Source organism: Artemia sp. Qi Xiang Cuo, chromosome 7 (genome assembly GCF_049724085.1).
Source record: "Artemia sp. Qi Xiang Cuo chromosome 7, ASM4972408v1, whole genome shotgun sequence".
In the NCBI taxonomy this organism is placed as follows: domain Eukaryota; kingdom Metazoa; phylum Arthropoda; class Branchiopoda; order Anostraca; family Artemiidae; genus Artemia; species Artemia sp. Qi Xiang Cuo.
This window is the reverse complement of record NC_142800.1, coordinates 77,735,654-77,752,417: the sequence shown is the minus strand read 5'-3', so window position 1 is coordinate 77,752,417 and position 16,764 is coordinate 77,735,654. Positions and strand designations below refer to the sequence as shown.

At 34.4% G+C, this 16,764-nt stretch overlaps 1 protein-coding gene across 5 annotated transcripts in view; it reads left to right on the top strand.

Annotated features, from left to right (window-relative positions):
• The window catches only part of LOC148950714 (echinoderm microtubule-associated protein-like 2), a 193,721-nt gene that overhangs the window by 105,828 nt on the left and 71,129 nt on the right, over positions 1-16,764 (top strand). For 3 of the 5 annotated variants that reach the window (XM_089092591.1, XM_089092588.1, XM_089092589.1), the window contains 3 exons: positions 1,554-1,673; positions 11,184-11,310; positions 13,018-13,115. In XM_089092591.1, the coding sequence (XP_088948717.1) occupies positions 1,554-1,673; positions 11,184-11,310; positions 13,018-13,115 (345 nt within the window). The remainder of the gene's footprint in view (positions 1-1,553; positions 1,674-11,183; positions 11,311-13,017; positions 13,116-16,764) is intronic. The other 2 variants (XM_089092590.1, XM_089092592.1) reach the window with 1 other exon arrangement.

Below are 16,764 nucleotides of genomic sequence, written 5' to 3'. Positions count from 1 at the left end.
ATATATATATATATATATATATATATGGTGTAAATTATAAATTATAACTTCTGTCGCGCCTGCAAACTCTGGGGTCGCGATTTAGAGCTCCCTGTCGCAAGACCTGCTCTCTCGAGGAGTTGTGACTTTGGTTTAATCCCACCTTTTCTCCTTTCAGTTGTGCCAACGTCTTTAAATTCTAAACTAATAACTATACTAATGTACCTACTTCACTTCAAAACAAACAAATTCACAATCTTTATTACGTGTATCAATCAACCCTTAAATTTGAGCAATTAAAAACTGAACAGATTTTGTTTTGGGGCATTCTACTGCCAAGTATAAACATCTTCCCAGCCGTTTTTCAGGGTGCCCTTCCACCATAAACCCCCCTCCCCCAGAGGCCACCGACTTTTGGAAATCACGTACACCAGGTGGCGTATGTCAAGCAGAAGCCCATCCAGGATTTTTGTTCGGGGGGGGGGGTTACTAATTTTTTTTGGGGGGTACATCAAAAAACTCAATAAACGCCTACAAAATTTGTTTATGTCCATTTTTGTTACGTTTTTTCGAGTCACACAAAACTTTTCGGGGGGGGGGTTCAAACCGGGTTATCCCCACCCCTGGATACGGCCTTAATGTCAAGCATGGTGGAACTTTGCCAAGTGTTGCGGGCAATGTGCCACCTTTGGCAGAACTGGGTGGCACACCTGACGCTATAAGATTTACACCAAGTGGCGAAAGGACCGTTCGGTAACCCTCTCTACGGTGGAACTAAAATCAATAAAAAATTATAAAAATGCATTTCGTTCACTCCAAAATCCCTCTGTTTATCATAAATTCCATTCTCACAATTTTTTTCATAAATACCCCAAATTTACCCACACGAAAAACATTAAGTTTACACCATTTTGCGCAGAAGTATACTGGAAAACGAGACAAGGAATAAAATGCGATTCCTGACAAGGATTGGCGACATATTAGGTAATTATAGCCAAGAAACTAACATGACTTTGTGCTCTATTGGCCTCAGCGGCTTTTTGCTGCGATAGCTCGAGGGGTCGCCGGCTTTCAGAATCACGTACACCAGGTGGCACGTGCCAAACGCGGCGAAAGTGTTCCATATGCAGAACTGCCCACCACTCGGTGCTCTGAGAAGTACACTAGGTGGTGGAAAGTGGGCGATCCCTCGAAGTTGTGCAGTTCTGCACCAAGTACACTTGGTGCAGAACTGCACCAAGTGGGCAGTTCTGCACAAATTTTAGAGACTTTTTAGAAAACTTCCTAAATGCTCTTTCATTAATGATGAATAAAGAAAAGTTTTCAATGGGTTTGTCTTTTTTCCTATTAAGTTGTTTTAAACACATCTTTTGGTGTAAATCTTATAGCGTCAGGTGTGCCACCCAGTTCTGCCAAGGGTGGCACATGCCCGCAACTTTTGGTGCTCTGAGAAGTACACTGGGTGGTGGAAAGTGCGCGATCCCTCGAAGTTGTTAGTAGTTCTAGTAATCCTAATTGATTAGGTATTTTTGCTCCAAGAGTCTTTTTTAAGCATGGTGAACCTCGTCTTCTAGGTAAGAACGACGAAAGTAGAGTTACTAGTCCATCTCAAACGGAAACTTTATCAGAAGGAAGTTGTGATTCCTCAAACCGTGAAAGAACTAGTACTGGGGGAAGCCGAATTCCTACAAGAAGTAAATTTCATTAAAAATTATTTAACATAATAACAAATATTAACACGCAAACTTCTTATTTGGTGGGTTGTGGTTAGTTTACTATTGAATATGGATGCGTTTAGTTGCGATGTGGAGAAAAACAGGCTTTTGTATTTATTGTTTCAGGCAGGTTAGATATTGATGTTGAAGGTGATGGATTGTGCCATTTTCATTTTGCCTAGTAGTTTAGTTGTTTCAGTGTCTTTTTTTCGTTCAAAGCTAGTTTAATTCTAACCTAAGCTTCTTTGAAATCTTTTGTGAGAAGTCTACTGCATTTCCGTCACATATATAAGAAAAGAAAAGTCTCTAAAATTTTGAACTTTTAAGGCAGAGGATAAAAAAAAAACAATTTTTAGAATTGAGTAATCGACTGAAATACCTGGTTTTCAATTAGGTTAATTCGGTTTTATCTATTTTTTTGATAACCCCATTCCAGAAATTGTTTTCTCCTTTTTGGTATTTTACATAAATTCTACGAAAATCAAGGACGATCCAATATGCCCCCTGTTCCCCACACTCATGCCCTTGTCCTCCTAAGAACAAATCTTCGGGGATTATCCAAATGATTGCGCATTAGCTTGGTTTATGCCCACTTGAAGCATAGAGGCAGTCTCTGAAATATAGAAATAGAACCGGATTGGGCTTGGAGGCACCCTTAAATGTACAAAACCACTGGAAATTGGGCCTAATACGCGATTGAAATTAAATTTTCTCATAAACCTAAAAAAAAAACTATTTGCGTATTAACTTCTTACCTAAAGCTCAAGCTTACTACAGTGACATTAAGTAGCATTTAACCAGTTTTAATTTCTATAAAACTGGCAATTTTGATGAGATGAGATGAGATGACTTTTATTTTCAACTAATAATTACATCATACTTAACTGGCACTTACCACATTTTTTAAAATGACAATATCAACAAAAGTAGAAATGGTAAGAACGTATGACGTTTTATTAAACCACTATTGTGGCTTGAGCAGCGTCACACAATCTTTCATCATAAACCAAACTCATTCACTCTTCCTACTCTTTTCTTACCTTTTATAAGGTAAGAAAATAAAATATTATTTAAATCATTCGGCTGCAAATAACACATTTTCTTAAATAGATTTTGGCTTTTGGTCAAAATCGCCATCATTTATAAATTAAATTATGGAATGCTTATGTCTTTTCTGTAAATAAATGTTAATTCTAATAATGATCGGCTCCTTTATATTGAAGCTGCTTCTAGATTCTCATCCTTTGAAAATTAATGTACCTAACTTGTTTTGACTTGGTTTTACTCTACCAACTCCCAAGCAACCAAGCGACTTAAAAAGCCCCACATTTTTTTCTATTTCGAACAAATTTCCATTTTCCCAATTTGTATTTAGTTTATCTACGGTTGTATACTATATTTTAAGCGGGAAGCTCCGTAACGAGCTTTGTATGTTTGAACAGTCTTAGTATTATTTTTTATCGTCCTCTATCTGTCAGACTTTCAAAAAAGGTGATGATAATGTGCCAGTAATATATATTAAATTAAAAAGCAACAGAGAGTTCACTTGTGAAAAACCTTGTGACTCAAACAGAGTTCGTTTTTTTGTGGCATAAGTGTCACCCAAGGGAGAAGTTTTACTGCCACTTCACAGATGATAATTTAGAACCAATCTCGTTTTGAAAAGGCGAACTTATTTGTCTTTCCAGAAATAATGTGATTGACTCACTAATATACTTCATAAATTTAAGCCAATAGAATCAATGTACACTTTTTACCAAGGAAAGTAATCTTTCTCTTTGGTAAAATGCTTGACTAACTCTTTTTGCTCTTTTATAGTCTGCCTCGATTATTAAATGTTTTGTCTTGTATTTATCCACCACTTTCCATTTTTGGCATTACATGCGTCCTTAATAGTATTTCATTTTGAGCACCTCATAATGCCTAGGAGGGCTATATGCTCGCCCTCTCAGAAAGGTTCATCCACTACAGACAATGCTTTTAACACCTATTAACCTTTAATTAGCTTCTGCTTTAAAACACTCTTTAAGGAAGCCTTCATGACGGCGCATGGTTTCTGCTTTTAAAGAGCTGAAAGTCAATAGCACCTCATAAATATTTTGTATTAGGTATTGTCATGGACTTCCTCGTTTTCGACATCTTTTTTTTGGCAATTGGTTTCTACAGTGATTTGTGTCAAGGAAACCCAAATATTTCGCTAGCTACCTTCAATCAACTTAATTACTGGGATGTAATTTTGATAGCGGAAATGAATTTCCTTCTTTGCTTAATTTGATGTTAAGATATCAGGGCTGGTTGTAGATGAGTGGAACCGCGGACAATTTTACCTGCAGATAATTCAACGCCATCTTTTGCGAGTATGATATTAAGGAACAGTTTGTGTATAACCTTCGATGGATTAATTTGGACTAAAACGCTTAACTAAATCAAGTCTCAATATATCCTTATACGTCCAACGGGAAAATTGCGTAATTTATTACGAGAATGTCTTCCTCACAAGATATACGCAGATGCTTGTTTAGACAAATATATAATCCGATTGGTTTGAGTACAGAGAAAATCAAATATATGATCGCAAATCATCAGTCGCATAGTGTCGTCTAAATCCTGGGGGGGGGGGGGCAAAGATGGAGTCAATTTTCCCAAGTGAAGTGAAAATGACAGTGAAAAGGGAAAAATTAGCCATATAGTACCACAAGGCAAAAATATACTAAAGAAAACGGATCTTTTTCTGTTGAAGCTTTAATTATGTAGGTTTGTCTTAGTTGACAAGATTTTTAAACATGCTAAATTTATGCTGGGGGGGGCGAACTGGGGCTGACGGAGGAAGGGGCTGTCACATAGCTAATTACGCGGGGGACATGTTTGAAAACTGACTACGAAAGAAAACTCACCTTTTTCTGTGGATGCTTTAATTATGTAAACCTATTTTAGTTCTGACATGATTTTTGAAGACGCTAAATTTCATGTGGAGGTGTGGGTGGGATGGGGTTAAACTGGGGTCTCCCACTCCCACCCCATAGCAAATTATGCCCTAGTAAATCTTCCTGTACCCTTTTCATTGAGCGTCAATGAAATCATCTAAGAGAGTTGAGTGCTTTACTTACCTCTTTAATTAGGGAAGATACATCTTGCGAATTGTGCATACATCAAAGGATGCAAAAAGCATGTATAGCTTTTTTATCCTTTTGCAAGCCCATTAAGCATTGCCAAGAATTCAGTCTTCGGAGAAGTTTCACATTTATATGGCCTTAATCCGGACCATTCTCCTTCAATGATGCAAAAATCCTTAAAAGCTGTAAAATCTAAATTCAGTGAGTGTCTTTGAGTCTGACCGCCTCTGCTCAAGACTAAAAACGCCTCGAGACCACATATCCATTGCTGAAATCCACCATATCTGTAATTTAAAGAAATATTTTGTGACTGCTATCAGCGAAAGCCGCTTGAAATTATGAAGCCACGTCTTATGGAAACTAACGCAATACCTCCCTCGCAGTTTTATTAAGCCGTGCTACTTTTATCCTGGAACAGTTAAATTAACTTCAAATCAGTACTATGGCTCTGAAAATATGGCCGCAGAGGTTAACCCAATAGCTTAGCTTTGCAGAATAGCCGGTAGCCGATCGTGCGCCATGTTTTAAAAAAGTATCATGGTTCTTGAATCCGACCCAATTGGAAACACTTGGTTCCTGCAAATTGTAAGAGTCGTAAAATAAGGCAACATTGATACATATTAGACATGCCCAAGCTATGGATAAAGATACCTTAACTTATACTCGAAAAGTCTTTCAAGAAGAACTGGCGAAACTTGTCAAAAAACGACCTCTACTCTATAGGGAGGGGTGGCTTCTAGAGTTTGGCCACAGATGGTCTGCAAAGTGGCTTGACTTTACAGAGTAACTGGCTGCAGATTCTGTAGCACAGTTTAAAGAAGTCTTCTTGATCCTTGATGCAAAGCGAGGTGGTAACGTTTGGTTCCTGCCACTTAGTAAATTAATGCAGATTTGGCAAATATTAGGGTTGGCAAAGCCTCTTTATTTATTCTACAAAAGTCACGTTCAACAATTCCTACACTCAGTTTGAACCTTTAAGCAGATGTTTTCCTAGCTAACTTGAATATAGTGGTTTAGCTTCGATAGCGGAAATGAATTTCCCATTTTGATGCTAAGATAACAGGTTAGGTGATTACAAATTTCTTTTTATGTTTGGGGATGTGAGTCAAAGTCAAACACTAACATGTTGCAACTAAAAGCGTAATAGCTTCAAGTGTCCTTAATTGATTCTAAAATAATATTGCTTGTTAAGGCTTGTGAAAGCTGAATAATGAAGCATTGTTAAATATTAGGTGTGGCAAAACCCAAAACCGAATAAATCAGAGGTTTTGCACAGATATAATTTATCGTATGCTTGAGACATGGGCTCTAAATTATGGACAAATCCTGGTGTATGGTGAATACATGGCAGTGATGTAGGTAAGCACACTCGCAGGAGGGGAGTTCCGTGTATATATTTTTTTATATTCCCCTACCCCTGATATTTGCTGTGCCCTAATAAATAAATTCTCGAAAACGGGCGAGGCCGTTATTTATTTTTCTTAAAGTCCAAATATTTATTTTGTCTGGTTTTCTCATTTTTAGTTTGGTATTGGCTAATGTGATTGCTGCGAAAGACAGTTAAATGCGACTAGAAAAGAACCATTTCTTATCCTTACCGCAATAAGCTGACAAATATAAAGGATACATAAATATAAAGGACCTACATATTTGACGCTTGAAAAGAGTTTACAAAGAGAAACTTTAAGTAAAAACTATTCGGGTTTTGTGGATATTACTGCATCTTTCCAGTGCTCCCACTTGATTTTAACTTCGGATTTGAATTTTTTGGTTCTCAGTAATATACTATTACAAATTTGTAAGTATGAAAAAGCAATTAGCACGTAATAAGATTTTTTGCGGTGTGGCCTGACTTGAGTCTCGCTCCACGTCTATTTTTGCTTAGTTTTTCTCCAAATTTCAGAAAATAACCCAGGACTGAAATAAACCAAGGTTGTTACCAAAATCTTGTGTATGTTAATTCCTCTTACATGATTGTAAGCAGCATTAAAAGTACCACTACGGAGAAAAAGAAAGATTACTAGGCTATACTTCCGCGTTAGAAAGTTTGCTTTAATTTCTTCAGTTTAAATTTGCGACCTGAATTGTTTCGTTTTCAAAAGCCAACTTCGTTATTCCTTACGCGTATGCCAGAAAGGGAATTCGAATAACCCTGGGTACATTCCATGTGAATATTCCAACTTCATTCGTATTTACTTCGAGTTTAATACGAATTAACTGTGAACCTGGAATGGTTTATTTACTAGTGCCATCTACAAGGGCTCATATTCCCTACACATGAGCTCATGTTTCTTGCACAAGGGCTCATATTCCTTGTACTCATTAGATTGGTCATTTGCCTCAGTTTTCCCCAATTTTTTGATTATTTTAACGAAGTTAGAGATGGTAGTTAACCGTGTTCAGAAAAATTTAATACAAAATGTAATAAGAAGTTAATTTTCGGTCTTTCCAGCCGGTAATTTGCTCTGACCCGGAACGCAAAATTTTACTTTTATTAAGTATTATTAACTCTTTGTCGCACTGCGAATGCCCTCCCTGTTTGTACCCTTTGATGTATTCACGCATTGTTGCTATTTCAAATTTTAAGCCAGTAAAAAGAACAAGAAACCTGATTGGTTCTTTTATTGAAGATTTTAAGCAAGTAGAAAGAATGAGAACTTTTTGAGTCACAGCATTCTTCTATAGGTAATGTCTCTTTTTTTGTGATACACCATATTATTGAAAAGTAATTTTCAAAAGAAAAATGTTACTATCACACACAAAAAAAACTATTGGTTTAAGGCCGTATGTTACTTCAAAGAATCACCCTATCTCGTCCATTATGAACTTTCTAGTTTGTATGGCCTAACTATTTAGAATCGATTAGGCGGTATTGCCATAACTTTTAGAGCTTGGATAAGAGATCCCAATAGACGATATAAAACTAAAAGCCGAAATCTACTTTCCCGGAAATGTTAAACCTAACCATTTAACTTCCCCCGCTTGTGTCGGAGATAGAAGTGTTCAGTTTTAATAAAACTTTATCCTCAGGAAATATAAATTTAGTTCTTCAATTTAACGAAGCAGAATTTTCTTTTTAAAGTTCAGGGAAGGGCAGTCCCTAAAAATTTTCGAGCACATCTGCTAGGAAAGCTAAAAAATCAGTACAAAGGAAGTATCATTTGAGTAATTTGAGAGCTTTGCATGTTCCCTGTGATGCCACTCGCTTAGATTGACAAACTCATCGACAAAAAAGAAGTAAATTTTTCTGTAGTTTTAGTCAAATTTCACAGACAAACCTCAAACTCTCGACAACTTTCGATGATAGCTTGTCCACTGGCAGAATTCGCTAATGGACGTTTCTCTTTGAGACGGTTAGCCGACGCTGAGGCTTGTGAAATGATTTTCTTGGTTACCTGCTTAACACATTGCTTTATTTGAACTTGATATGTATGTTTGACTGTGATAATTTAGTGAGCAACGTGTATTTTATTAATTTTAGGCTATTCTTGTCAATAAGGGACTCTTTTCTATGAATAAAAAATGTCCGGGATAAATAGTAAATAAAGCAAACATATGATCAATAAAAAATAAAAGTAATCAATCAACAAAGCGAATATTAACCGTCATGCCATTCTTAAAACTGCTATTAAAAATGATGCCATTTAGATAAAAACACTTTCTTGGGAGGTTATTGTAGATACAGAATTGATATAGCCTAGAGAGGTTATGAAGAGACTTGATTTAAGCAACCAAACTATCTTGAAATGATTGTGAAATTTTTTAAATCAGAAATTGTGTCTTCTGTCAGGTCATCGCCTAAGAAATTCTATCAATATATAAATAGATTAAAGCCTCGGATCAATATTTTTTCATTTTCTTTAAGTTATGATGAAGGCAGATCTTTATCAGATGATAAGCTGAAGCTGAGCCTTTCTGCAAATTTCTCATACTAGCCCTTCTTTCTGTAAAGTATTGCCCAATTTTTTGCCCAAGCTGCATCTATTCGCAAAGGTACTGCTGCATCAAAGTACGTGGTCTTGCAAGTCATACAAGGCTTAGATACCAACACATGCCCAGACAGTAATAGTTTTCAAACTTCATGTTTTCATATCTGTCATTAGCTCTTGTGGAACCCTTAATATATGTTTATAACTCTTGCCTTGTAAGGGGCTAAAATCCAGTAAAATCCTCTCTAGAGCCTTGGTACTAACAGGGATCAGGCTATTCGGGCTATGTGCCTATTTCTTATGCATCAATGTTTTTGGCATGTACATGAGAAATTGGCTATTGATAGTGTGTAACTTTATCGTAAGGCCAATAATCTTTGGCACAAACTGAATTTAGATTCCGAAGAGAGGTCGTAATTTTATTTTGAGGTCAACAGTCTTTAGTACAAAATTCAATATGGATTCCGAAAAAGACGTCGTGTAAGATAATTTCTTAAACCACATTGGCCTGATAACATAAAGAAAAAAAAACGAGCAAAAAGGGGGTTTTAAAGGCCAAATGAAAATACTGAAAAAACACAACAAAGCGAATATTTCGAGAGGACAAACGCCTCAGCGCGAAACGAAATAATTTATCAAAGAAAAGTGCTGAAGAAAAAGAAAAAAAAACAAACAAAAAACAAACGCGGAAAGTCAATGTAAAAAGAACCAAAAAACCGAAGAAAAAACCAAAAACTTAAAAGATGAATAAAACTCAATACAAGCCAAAAATTATAAGAATTAAAACCAAATACCTAACAACCATAAAAGCGAGTAATTAGTCAATATCCGCGATTTGCACAAAATCCAAAAAATTATGAACTGCTATCGACGGATGCTAGCGAACAACTGAGAAATAAATGAAAAGAAAACATTTCATTCACCCAAAGACAACATGAACAAGAAATTAAATAAGTTGAACTAAGTCATCGCATTTCGGATTTTAATTATTGCATTTCTTGCAGACACCCTTTGAGACCTAAGGGGTTTTGTTCTCGTGTTTGATTAGATGACTGGGAAAGTGGTTCAAGGTTTATTTCACGGGTTACTAAAGTATTGGCTTCTCTTTTGAGAAAACCGAAATATGACTCGTTTATTCTTAAATCACCGGAATCTCTGTTTAAAGCTAGACCTAAATGTTGGTATTTATAAATTTCAACAGCTTCTCTGTAGTGCCGGACAATACCTTTGTCATGCGAAATTAGGCTAGCTTGATTAAACAAAATAGTATGGTCTGGTTTTTCAAAAATGTGCTCTGCAAGGGCAGAGTCAAAATTTTCTGTTTTTTTTTCGTTTTTTAAGTGCATTATTAATGGAACTGGAGTGCTGAGTAAATCTATCCGTGAGTCGCTGATAAGTTCTTCCGATATACCAAAAACCACACGAACAAGGAATTCTGTAGACACCCAATACTTGAAGTTGTTATCAATTTTCAAAAGATGTCTCAACCCCCCCCCCCCCCCATCGTACTTCCTGACTGAAGGGCCACGAAACGGAGATCAGAACCGCCGGTTTCGATCTTGAAGGTCTAGTGCCGTCATAATTACTTACTCTTACTTTTTAATGTCACTATGTGAATTAAGGCCTGTAATAGTGGACTGAAAGTAAAACTTTCTGAAGCCTTCCTAGAAGATCTCGTCAAAAGGTCGTATATGACGTTTTCAAATTTCTGATATAATGTGAAAAAACTGTTTGCTGAGCTGTTCTCAAAGGTAGGATCAGTACAGCCATGTATATTCAATTACACTTTGATCCTCCCGATCTTCTTTGTCTGACTGATCCTCCCTTTGGAATGGATTAGTAAACAAATTATGACAATTTATGGGAAAGGAGGAAAAGTTAAAACAAAATTTGTATACATACCATAACAAACTAAACCCCGTTTTTAGGTACCCCACATCCAACATTGGAGTTGGACAGACTGCAGATTGCTGTTTTCAGTGCCTGTGTTCAGGTCTTTCAGAACTCATGGTTAACCAAATATTTTGTTACGTTCTAACTTTGAAGAACCCGTGTCCAAAAAACTAGGAACCTGTAAGATGGAAACGCTTTAAAACTTCGCTCTGTTTAACACGGAGAACCTGAAAATGATTTTTGTCAAACCTGCTTAAAACACGCTCTGGTAGTAATACATTTTTGATAGTGCATAAGCCGGAAGGTAATATTTATTTAAACACAATGCAGCCGGGGAACGAAAGTTTCTTTACTAAAGAGCAATAAAAAAATAAACCAGAGTTAGAAAAAATAATATTTTTGCACCTGAAGACATATGTCTCATCAGGCAACGTTTTATCTGGTCTCCGAAGCGAAATTGTCCGAAACCAGCTTTGAACCGGCGTGAACTCTTCTTTGGCTTATTTGTTTAGTTAGGGTTTTTTATTATTTGATTATAATTTATCTATTTATAGCTCCGGTATTACACAGTAGCGGTATCTTACGTGAATCACGAACTAGATTCAATTCTCAAGATGTCAGAAACGGAGAGCCAACGCCAGATAGGAAAAGTAGACGACCACACAGTACCATTATTACAAAGTAGGTAACATGGATCTTTGCAAAATCTTTGAATAATCCTATTTGAATAGATTATTCACATACTTTTAATTGTTTTGTAGTAGGGTTTAATCCAAGAAGAAGCTGATGACGATAAATGAGTAATTATTTTGAATATATATACATATATATATACATATATACATATATATATATATATATATATATATATATATATATATATATATATATATATATATATATATATATATATATATACATATATATATATGTATATATATGTGTATATATATATATATATATATATATATATATATATATATATATATATATATATATATATATATATATATATATATATATATATATATATATATATATATATATATATATATATATATATATATATATATATATATATATATATATATATATATATATATATATATATATATATATATATATATATATATATATATATATATATATATATATATGTGTGTGTATATATATATATATATATATATATATATATATATATATATATATATATATATATATATATATATATGTATATATATACACACCTATATATACATATATATATATGTATATATATACACACACACACATATATATATATATATATATATATATATATATATATATATATATATATATATATATATATATATATATATATATATATATATATATATATATATATGTATATATTTATAGGTTGTTAGGTATTTGGTTTTAATTCTTATAAATTTTGGCTTTTATTGAATTTTATTCATCTTTTAAGTTTTTGGTTTTTTCTTTGGTTTTTTGGTTCTTTTGACATTGACTTTCCGCATTTGTTTTTGTTGTTTTTTTTCCTTCGGCACTTTCCTTGGATACATTATTTCGTTCGCGCTGAAGAAGAGAGGCGTTTGTCCTCTCGAAATATTCGCTTTGTTTTTTCAGTATTTTCATTTGGCCTTTAAAAACCCCATTTTTGCTCGTTTTTTCTTTCTTTATGTTATATATATACATATATATATATATATATATATATATATATATATATATATATATATATATATATATATATATATATATATATATATATATATATATATATATATATATATGTTATGGCTTGGTTAGTTTACTGCCAATCACTGTTTTTGCTTCTTTTATGTTTGTATTTGGTCCCCTGTTCGTTTAGTTTGTGCCAGCGAAGAACCTTTTTTTCCTAACTTCCCTCTTAAAATTGCTCCTTTGTATGCGTGAGTCTTTCCTAACAATCGTAGCTACCGCTGCAACCATGAAATAAAGAGGATAACGCAATGATGAAATTTTTAAGACAGTGAATTGTAGAAGAAAGCAAGTTGAATATTTCGGGCCATGTGTACAAAGGCCATCCTCAGCAAAACAAAAAAGTAGAATAAAGGTTAAATTCAATTTGCGATAAAAAAGAAAACGAGAAACTTAAATTTAAAACCATATATAAAGCAGTCCTAACATCATTACAAGTTCAATTTCAGCTAGAAGAGGCCTAGAGTTGAGCTAGGAGAGGCCTAGAGTTCAGCTAGAGTCCTAGCTTAGTTTATTCCTGTTAAGAAAGGCTGAAAAGCTAATATTAACATGATACGTTTCTTGTTGAAAATTTGTAATATTTGCTATTTTTGCTAGCCCTTTAAAACAAAATTTGTTTTGCTTACTTTCAATTTTACTTTTCAGACGAAGCAGTCATCAGTCAACTGGGTCCTTACTCGATAACGACAATTGTCCCATTCATTACAAGCCTATCACATCACCTAAGAAACAAATGTCGAGTTGTAAGTTATTTCAGATCAAACATCGTTTTTTCCTAATCCTTTTTTCCACACACAGATCCAATGGCGTAATTTTGTCAAAATCCTGGGGGGAGGGGGGAGTTGGAGACAATTTTCCCAAATCAAGTGAAAATGACAGCGAAAACTGAAAAATGAGTCATATATTACCACCAAGGCAAAGATATACTAAAGCAAACTGAACATATGTCTCAGGATACTTAAATTATGCAGGCTTATCTTAATTTTGACAAGATTTTTTTGCAGAAACTAAATTTCATCTGGGGGGAGGGGGGCAATTGCCCCCTCCCTGCCTCATAGCAAGTTATGCCCCTGCACAGATCCCTTATGGAATTAATAGTATTTTGGAATTATTTTGTTGCATCTTCATGCAACACGTTGATGTGGTCGAATGCGCTCTCAAATTTGACCTTTTTAACACCCTACTGACATTTTTGTGAGAAAAGCGAATTATTCAACTTAACAGCAACATAGCTAGCCCTAGTATTTCATTCTGAAAAAGTCGTAGTTATTTTATAGTCCATAAATATCAGGTCAAAAATGAAGTAATCAGCCTTTTCTTCAGACTTTTATTTGAAGTCTAGAATTTAGTAAATTGAAATGAAGCTTGTTTTTAATTTTTCTATTTCTGTGGGGCGAAGCTAATACTTTTCATTTTTTGATAAACCCATGATAAATTATGTTTAATCACTTTCCCATGTTCTGTGGGCCAGGATGTCAATTCACGAAAGTGTTGGAGAGGTGGGGGGTTAACGGTTTTTTATCGTACATAAAAAGTATTTTTCAAAAGATATAGGGTGGGGACATTTTCCTTTTCATTTTCTTTACGAAAATATAAAAAAAGTACATTTAAAAATATAGTGGTCACTCCCCCTCCCTCCACATAAAAGGCATCCCTGCTTTGGGGCCAAAGGTTTCAGATTCGCCCATCGCTTTCGATTTTTGACTAAATTAACCGGCTACTGATAAAAAAAAAAAGAGCAAAACTAAACTTATGCAATAGAAACTAATTTTTTCAATTTGTTCAGACAATTGTCTATATTTATATTAATAATTCAAATTGTCTGTCCTTACATCTCTTATGACTCATAGTTGTATTACATATCGATTTTGAAATGTTCCTTGGGGCCTTGTGAACTTCACACATCAATCATGCATATATAAAAAACAAGGTGGCAGCACAATACAGCATTAAAATTATGATCGTTTTTGACAGTTTGCACGTATTGAATAAGTAAGTTTTAAATCACCCTCACAATGTTTACGTCACATTTTTGTTTTATTGTCTAAAAACATGGATTTTCAATTGTAATCGTTCTGTTCATAGCTTTTATAGATTTATGTTTGTTAGAGTTTTTGTGTTTAGTTTGAAATATGTTTGAAGGTTGGTTCATAAAATGCAACAAAAGACAAAGTTAGGATTACAAATTTAAATTTTATAAAACCTATACTTGTATGCCAGTATAGAATGTCCTGTCAACTTCTGTGCTTACGATTGATATATATCCGGCGAACTTGAGTGCAAAGTTTATTTATGAGCATCCCGTCTTTGGGTAGTTTTTGACCGAGCGAGTCAAAATTACCCTCCAAACATAGCACAAAAAAATAAATAAATACTTAGGTATTTGGCTAAACAACATCAAAAGGTCCCATAAGGCGTAATCCAAGCCTATTGTTCCTTTGTCTTTGCCAACTTGTTGCGTAAAACTCATAACATACAGACAAGGTGTAGAAAAAAAGGCATTGCAGCAAATAGTTTCTTAGACCGTATTGCCATTCTAGCCTTTTGCTATTTTTGGTTTTGTTCCTTTCTTTTTATTTTTTGTGCAGTGTTTTTTATCTTCCCGTGTTTTTTTTAGCTGTTTAGTCTAGTTTTCTTTTTTTTTCTTTAGCAAGGTTTTCCCCCTTTCTTATGTTTTTTTTTTTACTCATTCTATCTCCTGTCCTTAGGTCGTAAAAATTTAAATTATTGGATTGAAATTGTTTCATCTGTTTTCCGTAGTTGGCAGTTTCTCAAGCAAAGATAAAGACGCCATCCAAAATTAATTTATCATTCTCTCCATTCAAACATCATGTTTCCTAAAAAAAAAAATTGTGTTTTTGGTCTTCTGGTTATTATGATTGTTTTTGTCCCGTTGCGGTCGATATGGCGAAGAATGTCCCGATACGGCGAGGAATGTTTTTTCCTGGGAAATCGTCAATTTTAGTTCGAGTGAACATCGCTGCTGTCACGCTTAAATGTCGTTTTCAACATTTTCCCGCTTCTGGCTTCAGGGATAATTGCAAGAACATGTTTCCAAACTGTTGTCAAAGGGAGGATCAGCAGAGAAATGTAGATCTGGAGAACCAAATTGTAGTTGAACATGCATTGCCCTACTCGTCAGACCTTTGAGAATAGTGTGAAAAGGACAGAGAACGCTTTTTGACGCGACAGTGAATATTTTATGGAAAGTGGAATGATTTAAGACGTGATGTGAGAGATACCATTATTAAGGCGTGAATGATTCCTTGGATGCGAGAGATTTGATGGGCAGTTGTTTGTGCATTTGTATTTGAGTAAAGAGCTGAACTGACGAGGCTGAAATCACCTTCGGTTGGTGCAGAATAATAAAAAATAATGATACTGAAAAAGCGGCGCATATTTTGGGTTAAAAATCGATACCGATTTTTAAAATTAGCGCTGATCTTTTATCGCAATCCGCACTCTTTTGTTAAAAAAAAAAGGTTTGTGGAAAATCACTATTCTGATGAAACATTTTGATTAAAAATGGTCTTGGTTTTTGTTGTTTGCTGTTTTCGAAAGAAAAGTAACTAAGTTAGAGAAGCTTATCAGTGTCCATGATGTCCAATTTTGAAAATTACAGCCGTGTCAGCGCCGTCTCTTTTTATGCTGTTTGCACACTGAAGTCCACTCATTTCGGCGTCGCCTGTTCAGCCCGTAAATGGTGTGTCACAAGCTGGTAGACGGGTTATGGGGGCTGCTACGGGGACTTCGAAAGCTGCTGGGCTAGAAACTTACGTTAAATCCATTTATTAATTCGAATTGTCATTCCTCATCTTAATTTTGTCATTTTTTGCTCTTTGCCATGAGCTCATGCCTTTTGTTTGTAGTTGTCTGTCTACTTGTTGTACAAGATAGCTGTAGTACTGTAGTAATTAAAAAAGCTGCACAATATATATATATATATATATATATATATATATATATATATATATATATATATATATATATATATATATATATATATATATATATATATATATATATATATATATATGTATATATAAACGTACAAAAGCAAATAGAATGTGTTTATTTTTCATTGATTCAAGAATATGTTGTTTTCTCTTGAACTCAACAGCTAGATAACTTGTTGTAAATTTTATGCTTGCTCTAAATTCCGTAATGAAATAAATTTCTTTTAAATGTATGTCCGTGTTCATTTTGCTTAATACGCCTGTGAGTTTGAAAACAACGGTTTAAACTTGGAGTTATATAACACCATAAGGCACGCACGAAAAAGATATTTGTCGACCCGACCCACTCCCTCCTCCCTTCCTGTAATTTCTGCATTTTATGGTTTGCATGTTGGTTTTCTATATTTTTCATACAAGTTAATCTTTTTTTTTCTCT